Source organism: Microtus oregoni, unplaced genomic scaffold (assembly GCF_018167655.1).
Source record: "Microtus oregoni isolate MIOR12 unplaced genomic scaffold, Mior012 000053F_ref0000044, whole genome shotgun sequence".
NCBI classification, from domain to species: domain Eukaryota; kingdom Metazoa; phylum Chordata; class Mammalia; order Rodentia; family Cricetidae; genus Microtus; species Microtus oregoni.
The window spans coordinates 14765849-14791541 of NW_024543829.1; the positions used below are offsets into that span (position 1 = coordinate 14765849).

At 39.1% G+C, this 25693-nt stretch overlaps 2 protein-coding genes and 1 non-coding gene across 4 annotated transcripts in view; 2 read left to right on the forward strand and 1 right to left on the reverse strand.

Moving 5' to 3' along the window:
* Positions 1-25693, forward strand: part of Ckap5 (cytoskeleton associated protein 5) — a 96340-nt gene that overhangs the window by 63712 nt on the left and 6935 nt on the right. Inside the window, exons 21-37 of one of the 2 annotated variants that reach the window (XM_041637594.1) lie at positions 409-548; positions 1083-1257; positions 2269-2382; positions 3939-4067; positions 4888-5082; positions 5577-5712; positions 7777-7865; positions 9225-9350; positions 13926-14075; positions 14373-14576; positions 14744-14879; positions 15388-15581; positions 18989-19161; positions 19388-19411; positions 20422-20595; positions 20789-20909; positions 24979-25158. In XM_041637594.1, the coding sequence (XP_041493528.1) occupies positions 409-548; positions 1083-1257; positions 2269-2382; positions 3939-4067; positions 4888-5082; positions 5577-5712; positions 7777-7865; positions 9225-9350; positions 13926-14075; positions 14373-14576; positions 14744-14879; positions 15388-15581; positions 18989-19161; positions 19388-19411; positions 20422-20595; positions 20789-20909; positions 24979-25158 (2460 nt within the window). The remainder of the gene's footprint in view (positions 1-408; positions 549-1082; positions 1258-2268; positions 2383-3938; positions 4068-4887; positions 5083-5576; positions 5713-7776; positions 7866-9224; positions 9351-13925; positions 14076-14372; positions 14577-14743; positions 14880-15387; positions 15582-18988; positions 19162-19387; positions 19412-20421; positions 20596-20788; positions 20910-24978; positions 25159-25693) is intronic. The other variant, XM_041637595.1, reaches the window with a different exon arrangement.
* On the forward strand, positions 15118-15228 carry LOC121437719. The gene has a single exon (XR_005973002.1). It is a non-coding gene; the product is annotated as a small nucleolar RNA SNORD67 (small nucleolar RNA).
* LOC121437633 (40S ribosomal protein S26-like) lies at positions 22811-23110 on the reverse strand. The gene has a single exon (XM_041637596.1). It carries the CDS (start codon positions 23108-23110, stop codon positions 22811-22813), a length of 300 nt encoding a protein of 99 aa, XP_041493530.1.

The following is a 25693-nucleotide window of genomic DNA, read 5'->3' on the forward strand; positions in this document are numbered from 1 at the left end:
AAATTATAATTTAGCTAGCAATTAAAGTATGTTTTACAGTATTGTATATAAATATTTAACATTTGCTCATGTGCATAAGGTCTTGGATTCTATCCCCAGCATAACAACAAACAAAAACAAGTATTATAAAACAATGAAAACTTTTTTAATTTTATTTATTATATGTGTATGAGTGCTCTATTTGCATGTACACCTTTCTTCTAGACCAGGCTATCAGATCCCATTGTAGATGGCTGTGAGCCACCATGTAGTTGCTAGGAAGCGAACTCAGGACCTTTGAAGATCAACCAGTGTTCTTAACTGCTGAACCATCTAACTCCAGAAAATGAGAGCATTGTACATAGGCACCTTCTTTAGTCTATTTGCTGTCGTTCTTCAAGGTCATTGGTTTTGTTCATTTGTTTGTAGATGCAGGGACAAAGACCTCCCACTCCAACCAGAGGAATTTCTAAGCACAGCACAAGTGGTACAGATGAAGGAGAAGATGGAGACGAACCAGATGATGGGGGCAATGATGTTGTTGATCTCTTGCCAAGGGTAGAGATCAGGTAAGTTTTACTCTAAGAAATGGTTTATTTTATTCTTTATACTGTTTCAGAGTTTGGGTTTAGGTGTTTGTTTGTTTGTTCTTTTATCTTTTTTTTGGTTTTATTTGTTTTCAAGACAGGGTCTTGCTGTCTACCTCTGTGCCTAGAGCTCAACTGTAAACTCCTTAAGTAGACCTGGCTGGCCTTGAACCAAAAGAGATCCTCCTGCCTTTGCCCACTGGAGGGCTGGGTCTAAAAGCTTGTGAGCATAAGCCACCAAGCCCAGCTGTTTGTTTGATATTTTACTTTATTTTGGTTTTTTGTTTTGTTTTATTTTTGAGCCGAGCTTTTACTATCTCAAATAATAGATGCTGGCCTTGACCCTACTGTCTTCCTGCCTTAGCTTCCAAATTGCTAAGACTGTAATTGTGCATTAGTATATCCAGATTCATTATACTAACATATTAATAACCTTTTTTAAAATTCAGTAAAGGGAATTTTGGTGATACTATCTTTTAGGAGTCTATAATTAAAACTATGCCTTGCATTTTACAGTGACAAGGTTACTTCAGAATTGGTATCTAAAATTGGTGATAAGAATTGGAAGATCAGGAAAGAAGGCCTAGATGAAGTGGCAGGTATTATCAATGAAGCAAAATTTATCCAGCCAAATATAGGTGAACTTCCAACTGCCTTGAAGGGTCGGCTCAATGATTCAAATAAAATCTTGGTACGTTGGCCATGTGCCTTTTCTCTTTCTTCCCCTTCCCTGCTGCCAGAGAAGCTTCATTTTCATTGTAACTTTCACTAGTGAAAATGGTGATCATGTTATTTGTTTTGAGGTACGGAAAAGATTCCTTGTATTTCTTAAATGTGTCCAAAGATACACAAATTTAGTAATTAAATTCTCTTAAATATCAGAATTTATTTTTATAGGTATTCAATACTAAATACCTTTGTGTGTAACTTTTTTAATTTTGTGAATATGCCAAGTCACACATTTTTCTTGTTTATATTTTAAGATGGAGATCCACTGTGTAATCCATGATAGCCTTGAACTTGTTATGTCTCCCAAACTACGCTCAGACACCACACAATTCTGTAGCTTTTTTCCCCAGTACTGGGGTTATAGATGTGCAGCATCATGCTTTGTTTAATTTCTAATTATTTTAAAAATGTACTTATTTGTTGTCTTTGTATGGAAGAGGGTGCATATAGAAGTCAGAGAACAGCTTGCAGGTTCTGTGCTGAACTTACATTGTCAGCCTTCATGGCGGGTACTTTTATGCACCATTCCATCTTGCTGGCCCTAATTTCTATATTTTAATTTTTGTTTTTTATGTCAATATCTTTTAAACTATAGAATAAAATTCTAGTAATACCATTTTTTGAAAGATTTTTGTTTTTTGCCAAGTATGGTAGAACATGCATTAGTCACAGAACTCAGGAGACAGGCAGGTAGATATCTCTGTGAGTTCCAGGTCGCCCTGGCTAGCTAGGGTTGCATAGTGAGACCGTATCTCAAAAAATAAAATAAAATATGTATATAATGTGTTTTGAGTATGGCTTTGTGCACACAAGTGCAGTGCCCAATAAGAGGCTAAATATTATTCATAATTCAATTAGATTTGCGTTACAATACTGCTGTCTTTTAAGTAGTCCAGAACCCTATAATATTAACTTATTTTAAGTAAGTTTGATTACAGTTTGAACCTGTGTTGAATCTTTCTTTCTACCTCAGGTGCAACAAACATTGAATATCCTTCAGCAGCTGGCAGTAGCCATGGGTCCAAACATCAAGCAACACGTAAAGAACTTAGGCATCCCTATCATTACTGTCCTTGGAGATAGCAAGGTAAAAGTCTCTTTCTACCATACTTCCAGTCTGTAATAAGCCAGCCACATTCCTGGTAATTCTCTTTTAGAGTATTTTAGAGTATTGCTTAAATTTTTAAAAAGATGATAATATTAGAAGAAAGATTGTAACATGCTAACGTTCAGGCAGAATTTATGTTGTGACTAGATGTATCATTATTTAGGTTTATGATCCTTAGATAGTCCTCTAGGTTTAGTTTCTTTATGAAATTTCTTTCTTATAAAATTGAAATACATTCTAGTAATTGATATATTTAATTTAATTAGTTGAAACTTTTATTAAGATACATTTTGATGTACCTGTTTTATATAATAAACATTCAATAAATGATTGCTGTTTATAATTATGACATCATTAAGGTTTGGTTTTAGTTTGGGTATTTTTTGTTTAGTTTTATATTTTTTGTTCTTGAGATATGGTCTCTTTACGTATCCCTGGCTATCCTTGAACTCTCTGTGTAGACCAGCCTTACCTCAAACTCAGAGAGTCTTCAGCTTCAGTCTCCCAAATGCTGGGATTAAAAGTGTGTGCCAGCCGGGCGGTGGTGGCGCACGCCTTTAATCCCAGCACTTGGGAGGCAGAAGCAGGCGGATCTCTGTGAGTTCGAGGCCAGCCTGGTCTACAAGAGCTAGTTCCAGGACAGGAACCTAAAGCTATGGAGAAATCCTGTCTCAAAAATCCAAAAAACATAAAATAAAATAAAAATGCGTGCCATCACACCTGGCTTAAAATTTTGACAGAATGAATAAGAATATGAATTTTGGATCTTGTATCCTTCCCACTCCTGAACTACTACTACAGGATGCTCTTCTGGTACTTGAATGAGTTGTTTATAATTGGACAGTGTCAGAGTTCATTGAAGTGCCATTCAAGGCGGCAAGTGTGCTGTTCTGTTTTCTTAACCCTTAGCTTAATATTTTAATGTCCTTTACTTTCGTATAATTCACTTGATTTGAGAAATTGGATTTTTCTTTTCAGTTTTAAATCTTTTGTACAATTGCAAGTCAATATTAAAACATAAATATTCACATTGTTAGCTTAATTCTTAACAGTTTGAAGTCTCTAACATAGAATTTCTTTAGGAGATGACATAAAAATTCCCATAGATTCAGAAAACAAAATATGTTTATTATTCTTCCATAATATTTGCCCAGATTAGCCAGGCAGTAGTGGCACATGGCTTTAATCGAGCACTCTGGAGACAGGCCAGCCTAGTCCAAAGAATGAGTTCCAGGACAGCCAAAGCTACACAGAGAAACCTTGTCTCAGCAAACAAAGAAAAAAAACAAGACACACACACACACAAATTGCACAGGTTATTATTTTGCCTAGAGAGTACAGGATTTTTTATTCCAATTTTGTGTTTTATATTTGCACCTTCTTTTGAAGTCTTCAGTGCAAACAGCACTAGTTTCAGTCTCAGAGAAGATAGTCAAATATGTACTTGAGACCTTAGGAGAAACCTCCATTGTTCACCTCTCACCGCCCCCCCCAAACTGTACTTGATATTTTTGCCAATTCTGTTCCCAATACAGAACAACGTTCGAGCTGCTGCCCTAGCAACTGTGAATGCTTGGGCAGAACAGACTGGCATGAAGGAGTGGTTGGAGGGAGAAGATCTTTCTGAAGAACTCAAAAAGGAAAATCCCTTCTTGAGGCAAGAGGTTAGTACCATAAGTAATTTGTATTTTACTCTTACCTTTTACCTCCTTAAATGGCCTCCATAATAACTATGTATTCATGGTTAAAACAACCTTTCTGGGGGGAGGTGTGAGTTTGAAACAGGGTGTCTCTATGTATCCCTTGGTTGTCCTGGAACTCACTCTGTAAACCAGGCTGGCATTAAACTCAAAAAAGAGTTCTACCTGCCTCTGCCTTACTGGTATTAAAGGTATGTGCTACTATGCCCAATTTAACAAATTTATTTTATAGCTAACAGTGGTGGGTTACTCCTGTAGTCCTGGTACATAAGAGGCTAAGGCAAGAGGAATCAGCACAGGTTTGAGGCCAGATTGGTCTACATAATGAATTCCAGGATAACATGGGCTATCATATGAGAACCGGTCTCTGGAACGGGGGCAGGGAACTGAAGCATAAACTTATTATAAAAGTAAATAAAAATGATACCAAATTCCTAGAGCTGTCTGCATTGTTTTGTTTTTAATTCATTCTCCTTGTGTGTGCACATGTGGAGGCCAACAGTCACTCTCCCATCTTTTATTTCCTGGAGGCAGGAATTGAGATTGGATCTCCGTATGTAGTCTTCACTGTCCTAGAGCTAGATATGTAGACCAGGCTGACCTCAAACTCACTAAAACCAACCAGCTCCTGCCTCCTGAGTGCTAGGGTTAAAGACTTGTTCCACTCCTAATACTGAAGAAAAAATAATTCAGTGTCTGAGACTAACAAAAATCTTTAAGCCTGACATTAATAATAGTATTTAATCACTTGACAGTACTTGACTTGTCCTTTTTCTTTTGGCAGCTTCTGGGCTGGCTGGCTGAGAAACTACCTACCCTTCGTTCCACTCCCACAGACCTCATCCTTTGTGTCCCTCATCTGTATTCTTGTCTGGAAGATCGCAATGGAGATGTGCGAAAGAAGGCCCAAGATGCTTTGCCATTCTTTATGATGCATTTAGGATATGAAAAAATGGCCAAGGCCACTGGGAAACTAAAGGTACTAATTCTTGTGGCTAGCAGTGTTAAAAGCTATTAGGAAAATATTAAACATTAATTTATATAAACAAGATCATACCATCTATCATGGGACTCAATGTGAAATTCCTTTTTTGTTTTGTTTTTTTGGAGACAGAATTTCTCTGTGTAACAGCTTATTCTGTTCTGAAGCTTGATTTTAGACCAGGCTGGCCTTTAATCACAGAGATCCAGCCAGCTTTAAGCTGAAATTTTAATGAGAGCAAAAATAAAATGTTTAGCAGTGTAGATCTGAAGAGTCTGATAACTTACAGGAGTGCAAATTGTTACCTTCTAGAATGGTAGTTACTTGTGTGTGACTTCATAATGTATGCTGCTTTTGTGCTTCGTGCTGGCTCCTTTACTACATTGGTAAACCAAAAGTAGGAGCTCGGGTGTTTATTTGGTAGCAGACCTGTTAATAGTCTCAGTATGAATATATCGTTGTGTCAACTTTGATTTGCTTTGTCTTTCTAGCCAACTTCTAAAGATCAAGTATTGGCTATGCTAGAAAAGGCCAAAGCTAACATGCCATCCAAGCCTGCTGCACCTGCTAAGACGATGTCCAAACCAATGGGAGGATCAGCTCCAGCCAAATGCCAGCCTACACCAGGTAATAATAACTTTGACAATAACTTGAAGGAACCCAAAACACAGCCAGCCTGTTAGTTAATCTTTGCATTTCATTTCCTCGCCTCTTCCTCTAGATATTTGTCAAGTACTTACTTATGAGAGAAACTATGCTAAAGGTGTGTTGATTGTTTTCTGTGCCAGAAAGATATTTGGTGTCGTAGTTGAAATACTGCTTTCAGGAATTGTTCCATGGCTATTTCTATCATTGGACATCCTATTTTATTTACAAGGTGGAAACATCTAGCTTAGTGTACTTTAACAACAGGAAACCTGGGAGGTTAATGATTTTTTTTTTCACAAGGTCTAGCCAATTTTAAATTCTGCTTAGTCACACGTGAGTGCAGAACACTCGACTTATCAGAGGTTGAACCTGGAGCTCATGCTAAATTCTCATTCTACCACTGATCTGTATCCGGAGTCAAAAATTATCTTATAATCCTGTTTTTTGTTTTGTTTTGTTTCAAGACAGGGTTTCTCTGTGTAGCTTTGTCCTAAAACTCGATCCATAGGACAGACTGGCTTTGAACTCGAAGAGATCTGCCTACTTCTGCTTCCCAAGTGCTGGGATTAATAATCCTGATATTAAAAGTTGATAATATAGCTGGGTGATTGTGGTACACGCTTTTATTTAATCCCAACACTTGGGAGGTAGAAGCCTGCAGATATCTGTGAGTTCAAAGCCAGTCTTGTCTACAGAGCAAGTTCCAGGGCAGCCACAGCTATACAGAGAAGCCCAGTCTCAAAAAAATCAAAAAGTAATAATAATATTTTTTTTTTAAAAAGTCTATTTATAACCTGTAACCACTTGTTTTCTAGATTTCTTGCTTTAACAGAATAATTTCTTTCTGCTTAGTGGGGTGGAACTTGTTGGTGATGTGGAGTCAGAAATTTTACCTCATGCACAGCTTGTGGTCAAGTGCATAGCAGGGTTAGCATTAATTGAGTCTTGTTGTGAAGATAATTTCAGTGATGGCAGCTCCTACATTTAAAGAAGTAATAATCTGGTAAAAAGTATTGTGTGTTATTTTTAATATAATTTTCAAAATTAAAGTTTAAATATTGTTAAGGTAGAGGCAGACTCGTTGAATTAATCTTAAAACATACTAAGAATTTTTTTCCAAAAATTACTTGAAAATTTCTTTCTTTTCCTTTTTTGTTTTGTTTGGTTTGTTTGTTTTTGAGATGGGTCTTTATATAACTCTTAACTGTCCTAAAACCCAGAATGTAGATTAGATTCTTGGTGGGTTTGCTAACCCAGCTATCTGCTTAGCAGTGTCTAGCACTGTGAATATTAGTTAACAAGGAGAAAATTTCCAGCTAACTTCAAACATGATTTCTTTTTATCTTGCATCTGAATAATATTTTCACCCATAAGGTTTTATGATCTACTCTAGCTCTTAGGCTGTCAAGAACAATGGCAATTACCTGTTTGTTTGTTTGTTGTAGGTTAACATGTGGCTTCTAGGAATAACTTTACTCACCCAAGCAGAGTACCTCAAACTTCTATTATTGCCTTTTGTTTTTAATTTCTTAATTAGTACCGGGCGGTGGTGGCGCATGCCTTTAATCCCAGCACTCGGGAGGCAGAGGCAGGCGGATCTCTGTGAGTTCGAGGCCAGCCTGGTCTAGAAGAGCTAGTTCCAGGACAGGAACCAAAAGCTACAGAGAAACCCTGTCTCGGGGGGAAAAAAAAAATTCTTAATTAGTTTTCCAAATAACAAGTTTCTTAGGGTTTTTTTCCCCCAAATATTCTTAGTTTTGATCCCCTTACTTTCTTTCACAATGTAGATCATATTCTCAAATGTGCAGCCAGTCTCCCTGCCTCTATCTCCCAAGTACTAGGATAACGAGCATGTGCCACTATGCCCGACCTTTAAAGAGATACTTGAAGAGAAAAAAGGACTAGGGGGAAAAATCTATAAATGCTTTATATATTGATACATTTAAGAGTACAGAGGTTTTTTTTTTAATCATTATGTGTTTAATGTACATAGGATAAGTGATATTAATTTAACATAGTACATACTTTCCCCCCCTCTTAAAGCCCCTGTTGAAGATTCTGTTTCCAGCACCTTAGAGGCTAAGCCCGATCTGAAAAAGGCTAAAGCTCCAGGAGTTTCTTCCAAAGCAAAGGTGTGTTAACTCTGCATACTTACATATAGTTCCTTTGTCTTAATTTCATACACCGAGTCACTCAATATGAAAGAACATCACTGCACTTGATAATAGGAAATTCAGTATTTATAGAAGTTTCTGTGACTTTTGTTTGTTTGATTGGTTTCCCTGAAACTGGAGTTACAGGCAGTTATAAGCTGCCATGTGGTTGCTGGGAGTTGAACCCTGGTCCTCTGGAAGAGCATCCAGTCCTCTTAACTGCTGAGCCATCTCTCCAGCCCCAAATACTATATAAATGATCTAGGGTTTTTTTTGTGTTTTTTTTTTGCTTGTTTGTTTTTTGACTGAATGATGTCAGTGTTTAAAAAAAATTCTTGAACTTTTGCTACATTTATAAGGATTTCATCAGTAAGATTCAAGTTGTACCTTACATATATTTACTAGTCATCATTTTTCTTACATAAAATATTTTAGTAATATTATATTTGAAAACTAAGTATTTAAAATATTTGTAGCAATTTAGAAACTGATGTAGTACCTTAGTATTACTATAATACTTATAATTATAATACTTATAATACTTGTAATAACTGATGTAGTACCTTAGTATTACTATAATACTATAATACTTACTGTATAGTAATACTTAGTATTACTATACAGTAATATAGTACTATGCAGTAATATAGTACAATGTAGTACTGTAGTACTCGCTACAGTAGAGACACATTAAAAAAAGATGCTAAGAGAAAAAATAGAATTTTCTCAACTAAATGCCATTTATTCAAATGGCATTAAATATATAAATAGTATTGAAGAGCTGGGCAGTAGTCAGGCCTTGAAGCCCAGGACTCGGGAGGCAGAGGCAGGCAGATCTCTTGAGTTTGAGGCCAACCTGGTCTATAGAGCTAGTTCCAGGACAGCCATGGCTACACAGGGAAGCACTCTCTTGAAAACCAAAACAACCAAAAAAAAAACTATTCAAGATTTCAAGGAAGAAAACTAAAAATTGTCTGTGACCCAGACTAATTGGAATTAATAGCAATTTTTCCAAATATATATGTATATATATACCTTTTTAGCTCAATAACTAGCAACGATTCATATAATATAATTTAAAACATTTATAGAACACATATAATCAAAGTCTAAGGCTGAGGTGGGAGGTGTGTGAGTTGAAGACCAGCCTTGTCTATGTAGCAGAACTCTGTCTCATTCAAAAGCATATTACATGATAGATTAGTGACTTATGCTCTTTCATGGTGGAATATAAGGTAGAATGGTTTCTTTGATTTTTGTCATGCTCTTTTGATAGGCAACAGCCTATTTTCATCAGACTTGGCCCACCTAATCAATATTCTCTTAACTCGGTTGTAGAGTGCACAAGGGAAGAAAGTGGCAAGCAAAACCACCATAAAGGAAGACGATGACAAATCTGGACCTATTTTTATTGTTGTTCCAAATGGAAAGGAGCAAAGAATGAGAGATGAGAAAGGATTAAAGGTAAGGAAGTGATAAGAAGCCTTGGGAGTTTTTGCTTGTTTTTATCTTGTTGATCAAAAAGTTTTTCAGGCTGGGTGGTAGTACCTTTAATATTAACACTGGGAACCAGAAGCAGGTGAATATCTGTGGGTTCAAGGTCAGCCTTATCTACATAGTGAATTCCAGGACAGCCAGGGCTACACAGAAATCCTGTCTCAAAACAAAAAACAACAACAACAAAAAAAAAAGGTTTTCAGGCTGGGAGTGGTGGCATATACAGATCTCTATAAATTTGAGTTCAGGCTTCTGTGACTTTGAGGCCAGCCTGGTCATAGCAGGCCAGCCAGAGTATGTATGTATGTATGTATGTATGTATATATATATATATTTTTTTTTAAAGATATACATTTTTAAAGATAGAGTCTCATTTTATATATATATAAATAAAATGAGACTCTATCTTTAAAAATAAAAGAAGAAGCATGTGGTGGTGGTACACACCTTTAATCCCAGCACCTGGGAGGCAGAGGCAGGCAGATCTGAGTTCTAGGCCAGCCTGGTCTACAAAGTGAGTACCAAAACAGGCTCCAAAACTACACAGAAAAAAACCTGTCTTGAAAATCGAAAAAAATTGTGGGAACTGCAGCCCCAAGTTGATATCCCTGCCCCCATTTGAGATGCTTATCTGCAAGGAAAACATAATAAATTCCCTCTGCTCCTGGAGCAGGGAAGGAAGGAATTTTGAGTGCATGGTGACCATTCCTTGATCCCTGCCAGGGTCAGGTTACAGTCCCTTCGCAGCCCCCTCCTCATTTGGTGCCATGGTATAAAGCCAACCCCAACAAGACAATAAAGAAGCTAGCTGTTCCACCTCAACCTGGTGCTCTGTGTATTTATTCAACTTGGACACCCTCCGCCGAGATTCTTGGTTCCAGCCTGCGCTGGCGCGGCAAAAAAAAATTTCTTCTTTTCTTTCTTTTTTTTCCCAAAATGGGCTTGGTAGCACATGACTATAATCCCAACACTGAAGAGCCTGAAGAGGCAAGATTGTAAAATTTATTTATTTTATTTTTGTTTTTATTTTATTTATTTATTTGGCTTTTTCGAGACAGGGTTTCTCTGTAGCTTTGGAGCCTGTCCTGAAACTAGCTCTTGTAGACCAGGCTGGCCTCAAACTCACAGCATGCAGAGGGAATCCCACATCAGCGCCCTGGGTTTCATCCTGAGCATAGTAGACATTTTATTTTGAGACAGATTCTCACTGTGTAGTACAACTAGCCTGGAACTAGCTTTGTACATCAAGCTAGATCTGTCTACCTGTCTTCTACCACCACACCTAGCATGGCAGAAATTTTGCAGATCACTTTGTTTTTGTTTATTTTGTTATGTTTGAGACAGTGTCTCTAGATAGCTCTGGCTGTTCTGGAACTCTGTATAGACCAGGCTGGCCTTGAATTTACAGAGATCCACCTATCTCTGCCTCTTGAGTGCTGAGATTAAAGTTGTTTGCCATCGTTCCATTTGTAGAAGTTAGTTTTCCCCTTAACACTATATGTATCCCAGAGAATCAGCTCGAGTCATTGGGTCTGAAGGCAAGCACCGTTATACACTAAGTCATTTTGCTGACCCTAAACAAGTTTCTTTTTTTTTTGATTTTTCAAGATAGGGTTTCTCTAGCTTTTGGAGCCTGTCCTGGAACTCACTCTGTAGACCAGGCTGTCCTCGAACTCAGAGATTAGCCCACCTCTGCCTCCCGAGTGCTGGGATTAAAGGCGTGCGCCACTACCACCTGGCACAAGTTTCTTCTTAAAATCGACATTCATTCATTCATTCATTATTTCTTTATTTATGTTGGTTCTTTGAAAATATCATGCTAAATATATTGATCTTATCTACTTCTTCCTCCTTTAATCCCATCAGGTAGATTTTTGCATTCCAGAACCACCAGGTCTATGTAGAGAATTCTTGTCTCAAAACAAACAAAAAATTACTTCTTTATTTGGGAGGGGGGATGCATGCATTTGCATGTGCACATTTACTCGTGCACCTATGTTTTGATTATTTCTAATCTTTTACAAACTACTCTCATAAACATGTTACAGAAACCGAAGGAATAGCTTAGTAGTTCAAAAGAACATACTGCTCTTGTACAAGACCCAAGTTTGATTTCAGCACTGTGTCAGGTGTATCACAAGCACCTGTAACTCCAGCTCCATGGTATCAGATGCCTCTAGCTCCATGGACACGTACATATACCCACACAGAGATACATATAATTTTAAAAATAAAATTTTTAAAAATGCGTTTGAAGGCTAGGCGGCGGTAGTACATGGCTTTAATCCCAGCACTCGGGAGGTAGCAGCAGGTGGAGCTCAAGTGAGTTTGAGGACAGCCTGGTCTACAGAGTGAGTTCCAGGACAGGCAGGGCTGTTGTTCCACAGAGAAACCCTATCTCCAAAAACAAAACAAAAAATCACGCCAACTGTGTTTATTGTGTCACACAATTATAGCATTTATTTATTTCCTGTTGTTGTTGTTGTTGTTTTTATAATTTGATGAGGTTGCTACTGTCCCTCCTCCCCCCCGGAATTGGTACAGGACATGGCCAGGCATCCAAGTTCTCAGCACATGGGAGATTTATTACCCCAGAGGGACAAACAGGTGGGGAGGCTGCCTCTGGATTGGGCAAAGGCAGAGAGCAAAACAGCAGCAAGTGTTTTTTGTAGGAGTGGGTTTTTTAGCAAAAAAGGGTAAGTCTTATCTAGAGTGAGTTGCTAAGTCCTGATTGGATGGGTTAGTCAAATAATGAATTTTGATTGTTGTACCTTGGTATTTTATCTCAGAAATGAATCATTGGCCAAATAAGGGAATGGGCCTTGGGAGCTAGCTTTAGGAATATAATCTAATGGTTTAGCAAGGTAAAGAGAAGAGTCGCACTGGCAACATAGACCAGAAAGCTGGCATTTTAAAATGGCCACAGCTTTTTTCGTGCTATAGCATTCCGCCAGCAAATAGCAAGAAGCTGTGTTAAACTCTTTGTTTTTGTGTCTAGAATTCCTTTTCAAACTCTCTCATGTTTTAAGTGGATTTAGCTGGCCATGTGGGTGCCAGTTTGTTGCAGGAAAAGACCATTTGTTCGTCCCAGCCGCCCAGAACCGAAATAATCACACAGAAACTATTAAGTAATATAGTATTAATTAATACAGCTTGGCCCATCAGCTCTAGCTTCTTATTGGCTAACTCTTACATCTTAATTTAACCCATCTTTATTAATCTGTATGTCACCACGAGGTCATGGCCTACCAGCAAAGTTTCAGCATGTCTGTCTCCCGTGGCTCCCCTCTGACCCCGCCCTTCTTCCTCCCAGCATTCCGTCCAATCCTCCCCACCTATATAAGTTCTGCCCTTTCAACAGGCCAAGGCAGTTTCTTTATTCATTAATGGTAATCACAGCGTACAGGGGAATCCCACATCACAGAAGGGTAAAGAACAAAACCCATTGGCTCTGTGTTTGCCATGATTGGGCCTGTGAGAGAGCCTTTACATCAGCATCTCATCATCATCATTATTATTATTAGCAAGTTTCACTATCTAGACCTGGCTGATTTGAAAATTGCTAAAATACACCAGACCAGACTGGCTACTAGGGATTTAAAAACAAGCAAACACAATGCTTGGCAACATTTTTTTTTTAATACTAAAACTTATTCGAAATTGTTTTCTTGAGCCGGGCAATGGTGGCGCACGCCTTTAATCCCAGCACTCGGGAGGTAGAGGCAGGCAAATCTCTGTGAGTTCGAGACCAGCCTGGTCTACAGAGCTAGTTCCAGGACAGGCTCCAAAGCCACAGAGAAACCCTGTCTCGAAAAACCAAAAAAAAAAAAAATTGTTTTCTTGTAAGATTTCCAGGGTCATTAGTTTTCAGAAGTGTAACACCTTATGCTATCTTTTGTATTCATATTTAATTACAAACGAATCTTATGTAACTAAAAAGTATCTTAGAGCATAGCAGGGTGATACATGCTTATAACTCTATAACATTTGGGAGGTTTAAGGCAGCAGGAACTCTACCTTGAGGTCAGCCTGGTCTAAAGAGCAACACAGTCTCCAAAAAAGTAAGCAACAAGGAGCTATAAAGGTGGCTCAGCAATTAAAACCACTTGCTATTCATCCAGAGGACTAGGATTTGATTCCTAGCACCCACATGGCTACTCACAACTGTCTCTGTACCTCAAGCTCCAAGGAATTCAATGCCTTCTTCTGGCCTCCAAAGGCATCAGGCATGGATGTGATATACAGACATATACATACATATACATACAGTCAAAACACAAAAGTAAACAGTAAAAGAAAAGGTAATTCAAAAAATATGTGTCAAGACTTAGCAGGCTGTGAATTCAAGGCCAGCCTGCTATCCATATTCAGTGTCAGAACAGTCAGTATTAAATGAAATGGCAAGACCCTGTTTTGCAGGGAGAAGAGGCAAGAGACAGGCTAAAGAGCAAATAAGTATCACGGTAAGTTGGGTCCTTCAGCTGTACCAGGTAGCTCAACTTTGTTTCAGTTGAATTGCTGCCTTCCTTTCTTTTCCGGCAGGTGCTAAAGTGGAATTTTACTACCCCACGGGACGAATACATTGAACAACTGAAGACTCAGATGTCTAGCTGTGTGGCCAAATGGTTACAGGATGAAATGTTTCACTCGGAGTTTCAGCATCACAATAAAGCCCTGGCTGTCATGGTTGATGTAAGTCTTCAAATAGATAACTGTCTGTCTGTCTGGCTCAGGAATATGAAAATAGGGAGTACTGTGTGAAGTGGTCAAGTGGAGTGCCCTGAGGAAGAAGTAGAATACACCATGTTTTCTGGATAGCTGTCTCAGTTGATAGAATGAATGGTAGTGTATTGGGGAGATCTTTTTGAAGGTCTAAATAAAAATCTTTTATTTTCTTTTGGGTACCAGTAGAGTTTAAGAAATGGTGGGTCTAATATAATTTAAATTTACATACAGTCTTACCTGTGGGATTTTTACTTTTATCTTAAGCACTTGGAGAGTGAAAAAGAAGGTGTCATTGGTTGCCTGGATCTTATCTTAAAATGGCTCACCCTCCGGTTTTTCGACACCAATACAAGCGTCCTAATGAAAGCACTGGAATATTTAAAATTGCTCTTTACCCTGCTAAGTGATGAAGAGTATCATCTTACTGAGAATGAAGCATCTTCCTTTATCCCCTATCTCATCCTCAAGGTAATGTGTTCTTATCCTATAAGAGTTAACTCTAGTTTTTACATATTCTTTCGTTTATTGTATGATGGTACCTCCTTTCAACTCACCCTTAAGTGAGTTCAAAATACAGTAATGCATGAAATAACCATTACACTCAGAATAGGTCTTTATTATTTCTTGTTGACCAGGTCGGAGAACCAAAGGATGTCATTCGTAAAGATGTCCGTGCCATCCTGAACCGGATGTGCCTTGTCTACCCAGCCAGCAAGATGTTCCCCTTCATCATGGAAGGAACCAAATCCAAAAACTCTAAGCAGAGAGCAGGTGAAGCAAAGCATCTGTCTGTCCACCTATCTTTACAGAGTTGCTGAGAGCTGAGCGCAGAGCCTCAGACATCCTAGATAAGTGCTCTTGTCTGAGGCACTAAGCTCTGTGGCTTTAGCCCCCCCAGATTAAATTAAGGTGCAAGTCTTTGCATAAGTGATTCTCAACAGTCGTTTATAAATAAGCAATGGAATTTGTTTAGTGTCTGTGTAGCTGCTTCCAACTTTCTTATTCATATTGTGAGAGTGATGAGGTGCACACTGGTGGAGCTATAGTATCAGGTGATACAGGCACCACTCAGTACCACCCTGGTGACAAAATCAAGTGCACAGGGGCCATCTGACTCACAGGTATAACCTATCATGGACACTTAGAACACCATTGTTTTGTTGGTATGTGACAGTGTAAAGGAAAAAGATTTTAGCACTACGTGTGTGCCAAAAGTTTGTAGAAACCTATATACCAAACATTTTTGGGTCTCATTAATCTAGTCTTTCTTCCTCAATAGAGTGCCTGGAAGAACTAGGTTGCCTAGTTGAGTCCTATGGTATGAATGTTTGTCAGCCAACCCCAGGAAAAGCCTTAAAGGAAATAGCTATTCACATAGGAGACCGAGACAATGCTGTGCGGAATGCTGCCCTCAACACCATTGTAACAGTATACAACGTACATGGAGATCAGGTGTTCAAGCTTATTGGAAATGTGAGTGACGTTTCTATATGCCTTGTCAGTATGCTGTGAAAGGTATTCCAAGATTTCTTAGTTGCTGAGATTCCTGCCATCTCAACTCCACCTGAATTTCAGCAGTTATAAACTTAGCCTCTCATGATACCCAGAATCCAGTTACATGTTTTGGGTATTTTCATTTGATGTTGGATATTTCTGCTGGACTTAATTAAAAAAATTTTTACAGGGGTTTGCATAAGACATGAGAGCTATTTTTGAATCAAGAAATCTGAGCTAGCCTGGATTTTACATTTTGTATGGCATCTGCTCTGTGAATTTTTTTTGTTTTGTTATTGTACTTTATTTATAGTTAGCAAGTACAATCGTGGGAACAACATTGGATAAAGGATCAAGAGTCTCAACCTTCAGCCATGTGCTTCTTTTCTAGGCACATTGTTCTACCTTCTGACTCCTTGCTTCCTTTGAGCCAGTCATTATTATGGCTTAACCTTAGTGCTTTGTTCTGGTAATGTATAAAGGGAGGCTGCTCACTTGTTTCCCTGCTGCCCAGACACAAATAATCACACAGAAACTGTTTGGCCACTAGCTTAAGCATATTTCTAGCTAGGTCTTTTATCATCATCATCATCATCATTATTATTATTATTATTGGTTTTTTTTTTGTTTGTTTTTTTTTTGGATTTTTCGAGACAGGGTTTCTCTGTAGCTTTTGGTTCCTGTCCTGGAACTAGCTCTTGTAGACCAGGCTGGCCTCGAACTCACAGAGATCCGCCTGCCTCCGCCTCCCGAGTGCTGGGATTAAAGGCGTGCGCCACCACCGCCCGGCTATTATTGGTTTTTTGAGACAGGGTTTCTCTGTAGCTTTGGAGCCTGTCCTGGAACTAGCTCTCATAGACCAGGCAGGCCTCGAACTCAGAGATTCACCTGTCTCTATCTCCCACGTGCTGGGATTAAAAGCATGCACCACCACCACCCGACTCTAGGTAGCTCTTACATCTTAAATTAACCATTCTATTATTTTATATTTTACCATGAGGCTCCTGGTTTACCAGTAAGGTTCCAGCATCTGTCTTCTTGTCAGCTACATGGCATCTCTCTGACTCCGCCTACTTTCTCCCAGCATTCAGTTTAAATGTCCTCTCCCCAACCCCAGCTCTACTCTGCCCTGCCGTAGGACCAAGCAGCTTCTTTATTCATTAACCAATAGAAGAACACATATATAGGACTTCCCATGTCATCAGTGCTCTAATAGCACCATTGTTATACTTTAAATCATTGTGTTTCCATTATCTGATGAAAAATTGTATGACAAGTGAAGGACATAAAGCAGGTAGAAGTTTGCAAATGACCAAAGGCGAAAAGTCGTACTTATAGACAGTTTTTTAGTAGCGTAAAATAAAGAAACTTGATTAACTTTTTACCGTTTTTTTTTTTTCGTTTTTTAAGATAGTTTATTATATCTCAGGCCAGACTCAAACTCACAATGTAGCCAATGGATACACTGAACTTTTTTCTTTACTTCTTTAGAGACAAGGTTACTCTGTGTAATAGTTCTTCAGCTCAACATCTTGACCAGGCTGACCTAGAACAGCCTTCTCTTCCCTCACCTTCCACCCCCATATCCTGAGTGCGAGAATTACTATTGTGGGCCACTATTTTCAATATTTTGTGATTCTCTGTGTCAAACCAAGACTTTGTGTGTGCTAGGCAAACATACTACAACTGAACAACCATCACTACCCTAACTTTTTACCTTTTTGTTATAGTTATTAATATTTCCTTTTGTATCCTTTTCTTTCATATGTTATTGTTATAGCTATGCAGATATTAATGGTAGTTAGCTTAATAATGTAGTGTTTTGAGGCTAGCAAGATAATTCAGTGGGAAAGGTCATTTTACAGCAAACGTAAAGCCTGAAAGGAAAGAGTCAACCTCCCACAAATTCCCTATAACCTTTATATGAGTGCTGTGGTGTTTGTGTGAGATTGCACGCACGCACACACACACACACACACACACACACACACACACACACACAGACAGACACCAAAAGAATAAATAAAAATGCAAAGAAGCCCCTTTTAGAAATAATGTAGTAGGGAGTCAGGCAGTGGTGTTGCACCCTTTAATCCCAGCACTCTTGCACAGGACCTGAGTTTAGGTCCCAGACCCAATGTTGTCCCACAGTCATGTAACTCCAGGCTGTTTGTTTGTTTGTTTGTTTGTTTTGGGGGGGTTGGTTTTTTTTTTTAAGTTGGGGTTTCTCTGTATAATAGCCCTGGCTGTCCTAGAGCATACTTTATAGACCAGGCTGACCTCAAACCCAGCCCTCTTGCCTCTGCCTCCCAAGTGTACCACTACACCCAGCTTTAATTCCAGTTCTAGAAGATCCTGCCCAATTCTGGCCTCTTGATACCAGGCACGCATATGGTACACATAAGTATCTTCAAGCAGATGTTCATACATATAAAAAGATTTATAAAAATCTTAAAAATAAGCAAAACCAGCCTGGGCAGTAGTAGCACATGCCTTTAATCCTAGCATTTGTGATTAAATCCAGCCTAGTGGTTATGAGGAAAATGTCCATAAAAGAACACTGACACATAATTGAATGTCAGTTATGAAGAATGGTGAAGAGTAGATCTCTATGCAAGGGACCTGCCTATTAAGTGTTAGGCCCCAAGCCATGTAAAGAAATTGAGAAGTAGCATTCATAGGGAGGAGGCACAGGCAAACCAGAAAAGGGATGCCATGGGGAAGGGATGGAGGCAGAAATAGGAGATTGGTTATATACAGATTAGTTAAATAAAAAATGGGAGTCAACATTTCTTGTTTTGTTTTTTGAGACTGGATTTCTTTGTAACAGTCCTGACTGTCCTGGAACTCGCTTTGTTGTCCACTCAGTGAGATCCGCCTGCCTCTGCCCGTCTGCCAAGTGTTGGGATTAAAGGCATGTGTCACCACTACCTAGCAGGAGTCACATTTCTTAAAATTAGAGACAGGAGCTTGGCAGTGGTGACACACACCTTTAATCCCAACACTTGGCAGGCAGAGGCAGGGAGATCTCTGAGTTTGAGGCCAACCTGTTCTACACAGCCCCAAGAACAGCCAAGGCTACACAGAGAAACCCTGTCTTGGAAAAAAACAAAAAAAGCAAAGCCAACCTCTTTTTTGTTTGTTTGTTTGTTTGTTTGTCTGTTGTTGTTGTTGTTTTTCGGGACAGGGTTTCTCTGTGTAACAACAGCTCTGGCTGTCTTGGAAATCACTTTGTTTGTAGACCATGCTGGCTCAAACTCAGATCTACTTTCCTCTCCCTCCCAGTGCTGGGATAAAACACTTGTTCTCCCATACTGAGCTTCGAGTTCTTCAACTAGGACTTGTATTTTAGTAAGTGGGTGTGCTAATAGTTTGAATTTTTACAGCTTTCAGAGAAGGACATGAGCATGCTTGAGGAGAGAATAAAGCGGTCAGCAAAGAGACTCTCTGCTGTACCAGTGAAACAGGCTGAAGAGAAACCTCAGCGTACACAGAATATAAACTCTAATGCCAACATGCTACGAAAGGGACCAGCTGAAGACATGTCCTCCAAACTGAAGTATGTGGATAAAGATAGTTGTCTGCTCTATGGATTTAGCCTTGTGTGCGCAGAGCTTGTCCTATAACATAGTCTGAAGTTTGTGTCACTGTCATGCATGACAGAGTGTCTGGGTTAAATGTCTTATAAGTAAATTTTAATCTTTCATTCTTCATTGTCTTTGTCTTTGTCTCAAAACCACTTCTAAATGGTCTTGTGCCTTCTTTCACTGCTTTTCCGTGGACAGAATTATGTATCGCACTTATAGGATGTAAGTACTGCCTGCTAATTTCTCATTAGCAGGGCTCTTATATCTTTCTAACTTCTGACATGGATTCGTCCCCTCTGGAGAGTGACTAGCTTTTACAACAGGGCAGCAGAAGGTGGCCATAAATATCAGGCCTCCCTTGAAGTCTTTTTTATATTTGGTTGTGCTTACATTCCTGGTTTTTGTTTTTAGTTTCTTGTTGTTATTGTTGTTGTTGTTATTTTGGTTTTTTGAAACAGAGTCTATGTAGTCCTGGCTGTCTTGGAGCTATGTAGACCAGACTGGTCTTGAACTCACATTAATCTGCCTGCCTTTGCTTCCCAGACTACTGGGATAAAAGTATACACCACCATTCCCAACCCTAGTTCATGAGATAAGAATAAGATGCGTGCATCGCAGAATTGGCTTAACGGACTCAAAATACTTCCTTCTAAAAAAGACAGCATTATTTTAGGCTGTGCCTCAAGCATATTTTTAACCAATTTGAATTTGGAAATTTTGCATAACTATATAATACTGACCCTGTCCTATCACAAGTGACTTCTTTAAAAAGTAATGGCTATCTTTTAGAGTATTTAAAAAAATGCTAAAAACTGCCTAAGAGGCCTATGATTAGAACTTGAACACTGGCTAATTTTATGGAGAGGGTAGGGAACAACCCAGTCTACATTACTTTAATACTTGAGTTCATGGGAGTGGGTTTTGAGTCTATATAAGTATTTTCTTCCCCAAATGGAATAAAAATACAAGGTTTGTCAACCTTATAAAATTAGAGATAATACACTTAGCCAGTAATGTAAGCACAGATTAAAGTTGCCTGCTGTCCAGGATAACCCTGAGCCAGTGTTGTTACTTCAGGCACTTTCCTCATACTCAGGAATTATATCCTTCAGAGGGGCTGAAACCAGAAGTTGAACATCTGTCTTGAAGCTTTGAAGCAGCTAGCGGTGCTAATATTATCTTTGTGTTAAGAAACCCCTCTTAGTTCAGGAGTCTCTTTTCGCTTCCTTTAGCCAAGCTCGAAGCATGAGTGGGCATCCTGAAGCATCGCAGATGGTTCGCCGAGAATTCCAGCTGGATTTAGATGAGATTGAGAATGACAATGGGACAGTCCGATGTGAAATGCCAGAACTTGTCCAGCACAAACTTGATGACATTTTTGAACCTGTCCTTATTCCTGAACCTAAGTAAGTTGAGCCTCTTTGTTTAAATATGAACAGCCCATGATCATCAGAGTACATACCTGAAAAGTTAAGACTTCCTAGAATTGATCACTACCTGCCTGATAGTGACATCGTCACTGAAATCTGTCTCATAATTCTCACTAATTGAAATGTCTTGTAATACAGATTGAGTTTTTCCTTTTGATCTACTGTCTAGGATCCGGGCTGTTTCTCCACATTTTGATGACATGCACAGTAATACAGCATCTACTATTAATTTCATTATCTCCCAAGTAGCCAGCGGTGACATCAACACAAGTATCCAAGCTCTGACACAGGTAAATGGAATATGTCCCATAATAGTGATTCCACTGATGGATGAAGAGACTTGTAAGATAATGGATTACTACTCACTAGTGCAGTCACCGTGCTGAAGCATACAGACAGGGTTCAGGTTTTTTGGTTTGGTTTGGTTTTTCGAGACAGGGTTTCACTGTGCAACAGCCATAGCTGTCCTGGAACTAGCAACTAGCTCTGTAGACCAGGCTGACCTCGAATTCACAGATCTGCCTCCCAAGTGCTGGGATTAAAGGCATGTACCATCACTACCTGGCAGTGTTCGGTATTTTCTTGATTTTTTTTTTTTCAAAGGACACAGGGCCTTCTTAGTCATCATGTGCCTCAGATCCCCTGGAACTGGAGTTACAGACAATTGTAAGCTACCATGTGGGTGCTGGGAATCAAGCCCAGGTCCTCTGGAAGAAAAGCCAGTGTTCTTAATCCTGAGCTAGTTCTTCAGCCGCCTCCCACCACAAGCTGTATATGTGATATTTATTATCTTAACCATTTCTTACCTAATAGTCAGGTTTAAAGATATAGATAGGGAAGAACTAGTTTTGCGTCCACTGTGGTAGCAATGGTTATGAGTGGAGAACCATATAAGCTCAGAGTAAGTAAGGAGGTAAAAGCCCAATAGCTTAGGAGGAAAGCATTCATAAAAGAACATTGACACATAATTGAACATTAGTTCCGAAGAACAGTGAAGAAATATACAAGGGGCCTGCCTGTTAAGTGTTTGGACCCCAAGAAAAGTGAAGAAATTGAGAAGTGTATTCATAGGGAGGCATCACAGCCAGACCAGAAAAGGGATGTCATCGGGAAGACTGGAGGCAGAAACAGGAGATTGGCTAGATACAGACCGGTTAAATTAAAAATAAAAAAAAAATAAAAACCCAAAGAAAATGAGTCACATTTCTTAAAATTAGAGACGGGAGGCCAGCCTGGTCTGCTGGTCTACAAGAGCTAGTTCTAGGACAGGTTCCAAAGCTACAGAGAAACCCTGCCTCAAAAAAAAAAAAAAAAAAAAGATAAAATAAAATTGAGGGTTGGTTGTGATGTTGTACACCTTTAATCCCAACACTTGGGAGGCAGAGACAGACACAGATCTCTTAGTTCAAGGCTAGCCTGGTCTACAGAGGAGCTCCAAGGACAGTCAGGGCTGTTGCACACATGCTACACAACAAAAAATTGAGACATTAGTTGTTACTACACTTTTGTTTGGTTTTGTTTGAGACAGCGTCTCTGGCTGTTCTGAAACTAGCCACGTGGATCAGGCTGGCCTTGAACTCTCTGCACGCTGGTATTAAAGGCGTGCGCCACCATGCCAGATGCAGTAGTGCATTGTTAAAGTGAGTGGTACAGTGTGTGCTTAGCATGTGCAAGGCCTCAGTTGAGTCTCTACTTCCTCTAAGAAATGAATCCCCTCTCCCACAAATGAGAATGCAAGCACATAAGGATAATATACACACAGAGATTTTAATTTGTTTATTGTAATATACAGTAGATAAATGGCTAAACTAGAAACACTGAAAAGTCATCAGTAAAGGCATGATTGAACATTTTGATAAATGCATAAGCTCTTATGCTGGCTTCTTTTAAATTTATCTTAAGGCAGCGGTTCTCAACTTGTGGGTGGCAACCCCCACAGGGGTTATATATCAGATACTTACATTACAATATATAACAGTAGCAAAATTACAGTTACAGAGTAACAATGTCATTACAACGTAAAGAACTATATAAATGGGTTGTAGCATTAGGAAGGTTGAGAACCACTGTTTTTTTTGTTTGTTTGTTTTGTTTTGTTTTAAGTATAAATCCCATTTTATTTTCCCATCTTTATGAAGCCACTTTACATGGGCTTTGGTTTAGGTCGTGGGGCAGCACCAGCAGGTCTAAATCATGGTGGGGGTATTCGGTCCTTCCGAGCTTCCCGAGATCGATTCCTTACTACCTTGCTATGAGTAGCACAGCTCACACAGTAATGCAGCTTGACATAGAGTTTGGGGAGCACATAAGCGTCAAAGACACTTGCTTCGGATATGTCCCTGACGGCAGCCGCCTCTACGATGTTCCGAATGACGAACTTCTTAATGGCCTTTTCCTTGGGCACGCAGCAGGCGCAGTTAGTGCAGCGAATTGGCTGCACGTGGCTGAGGCCCTTTTTGGCACGACCGTTGTTTCTCCTTTTTTTGGTCATCTTGGAGTCAAGTCCCGAAAGAGGCCGCACATCAAGAACCACTGTCTTTTGTTTTTTATTTTTTTGAGATAGGATTTCTCTGTGTTGCTCTGGCTGTCTTGGAACTCACTTGTAGTCCAGGCTATCCTTGAATTTAAAGATCCACCTGCCCCCAGAGTGTTGGGATTAAAGGTGTGTGCCTCCACTGCCCAGCAGAGAACCACTGTTTTAAGGTATTTTTCTTTTTTATGTGTGTGTTTGTTTTCCCTGCGTCTATTCATGAACATATATGTGTGCCTGGTTGGTGCCTACAGAAGGCATTAGATTTCTCAGAACTAGAGTTAAAGGCAGTTCTGAGATTCCATGAGAATGCTGGGAACCAGTCTCCAGTCTTCTGCTCTTAACTACCAGACCAGACATCTCTCCAGCTCCTTATGCTGCTCTCCAAAAAAAGTTGTTTGTTTCTTTGACTTTAGGAATTTCATAATTCCCACTGAATTAGAAAAACAGATACAAGTTGGGGTGGTAGTGTATGCCTTTAAACCCAACACTGACACTGAGTTCAAAGGCAACCTGCTTTACATAGTGAGTTCCAGGTCAGCCAGATCTACATAGTGAGGCCCTCTCTCCCAAAACAATGGAAAAGAAAGCTAGGTGCAGAAAAGTACACATAACCTTTGTATAATAAATGTGCTCAAAACCTCTATATATACTGTGCTATATGATAATTATAGAAAATATAAGACTATAATACTATAAATATGAAAGAATATATATCTACCTTTAATGTTAATTTAGTAAAAGGGAAAATCACCCTCCCTAAAAATGCAGTGTTTTTATGGTGTGCATATGAAAACATTAAACTGTCCCACTGAAGGTTGTGTTTATGCAGTAGGCACACATGAGAGATAAATGACAGTAAGACCGACTCTGGGAGGCATTTGCCTTGTATTCTATATAACTAGTGCCCTAGTGGAGTTGTGCAGCATGGCAACCCTGCTAAAAATGAAGACAATATATAGTATATATAATACCGCAGCATTATTTATGCAACTATAAAAATCTGCTTTATATGCCTAACATACACAAGACCCAAGGAAAATACATTGAACATGAAAAAAACTGAGTTTTTGGTTTAGACTGAATAAATAATCTGAGCTCTCTGAACCTCATCTGGTAAATGGGATCTTTTGCTTGTTACTTTCTTTCATTTTTTTAATTGTTGAGATTGTTGTGTCTATAAATTTTGTTTGACAGTTCTATGGATCAAACCGCCCAGCCTTAATCCTAAACTTAGTAGGAAGATGGTCTTCATATAAAGAGCTCAATGGCAGAGCATCTTCCTACTAAGTTTAAAGTTGTTGTTTTTTTTTAAGATTTATTATGTGTACAGGGTTCTATCTGCATGTATACCTGCAAGTCAGAAGAGGACACCAGATTTCATTATGGTTGTGAGCCACCATGTGGTGACTGGGAATTGAACTCAAAATCTCTGGAAGAGCAGAGCTGTCTCTCCAGCCTTATTCTTGTTGTTTTTGTTTAAAGGCAGGTTCTTACTCTGCCACTACTCTTGATTTTTTTATGAAAGATTTAATATTAAAACTATCTAAAATAAAAAAAATTCTCTTAATAAATTGAATATTTAAGAATAGGGATTATTCCCTGAACTAGACAGTAAGCCTCTTAGAACAGAGTCTCTGACTAATTTACTTAATACTAAGTTGCTCAGTAAAAATGTATTGAATAGTTGAATTCTTAAGGACTAGTTATTTATAAAATTAGGTAAAATAAGCACTTTACTAATGAATTTTCCTAAGGAAAGGTGTCTTATACTGTCTTTTTGCCACTCATAAAGCTTGGAAACTACAGCTTGGAATTTTTATTATCAGATTGATGAGGTCCTGAGGCAGGAAGACAAGGCTGAAGCTATGTCTGGCCACATTGATCAGTTTCTGATCGCGACGTTCATGCAGCTAAGACTCATCTACAGTACACATATGGCAGATGAGAAGTTGGACAAGGATGAAATCATTAAGTTGTATAGCTGTATCATTGGCAACATGATTTCGGTAAGACATTTCTACAGAAGTAGAGTTTTTCTTAGCTCTGTCGGTCCATCCAGGTTCTCAAGCCAGAGTCAGTGCTGATGTTCATGTGAGACCTGTGTCACTAGGTGGAATTATCCAAGTCGTGTAGCCAGTTTTCACTTTTAGCCCTGAGTATTGCCTAAGTGCTAAGTGTCTCATCCAGCACAACTGGAGTAGAAGCGGAATGAAGGAAAGACAGAAATATAGCCATAGAGTGGTCTAGACTTTTGGATGGGGAAACCTCAGCACCCCAGAAATTCAACATTTATTATATAGAGTTGAAAAGATAAACAAGGAGACACAGGAGTTGTGTCACATGGCTGGATAAAGGAGAAGGTATAGTCATCTCTTTAGGAGCAGTCTCCATAGGGGTAGTCTTCAGGCTGTGGACATACTATCAACACCCACACTCTGACCCCTAAGGAAGGCTTTGCCATTTCCCTCTGTGTCTCACATGGAGAAGACTTTGCCACTCTGTTAGGGCTGAGACGATTCCTTGATGTGGACCGTGTCAGCA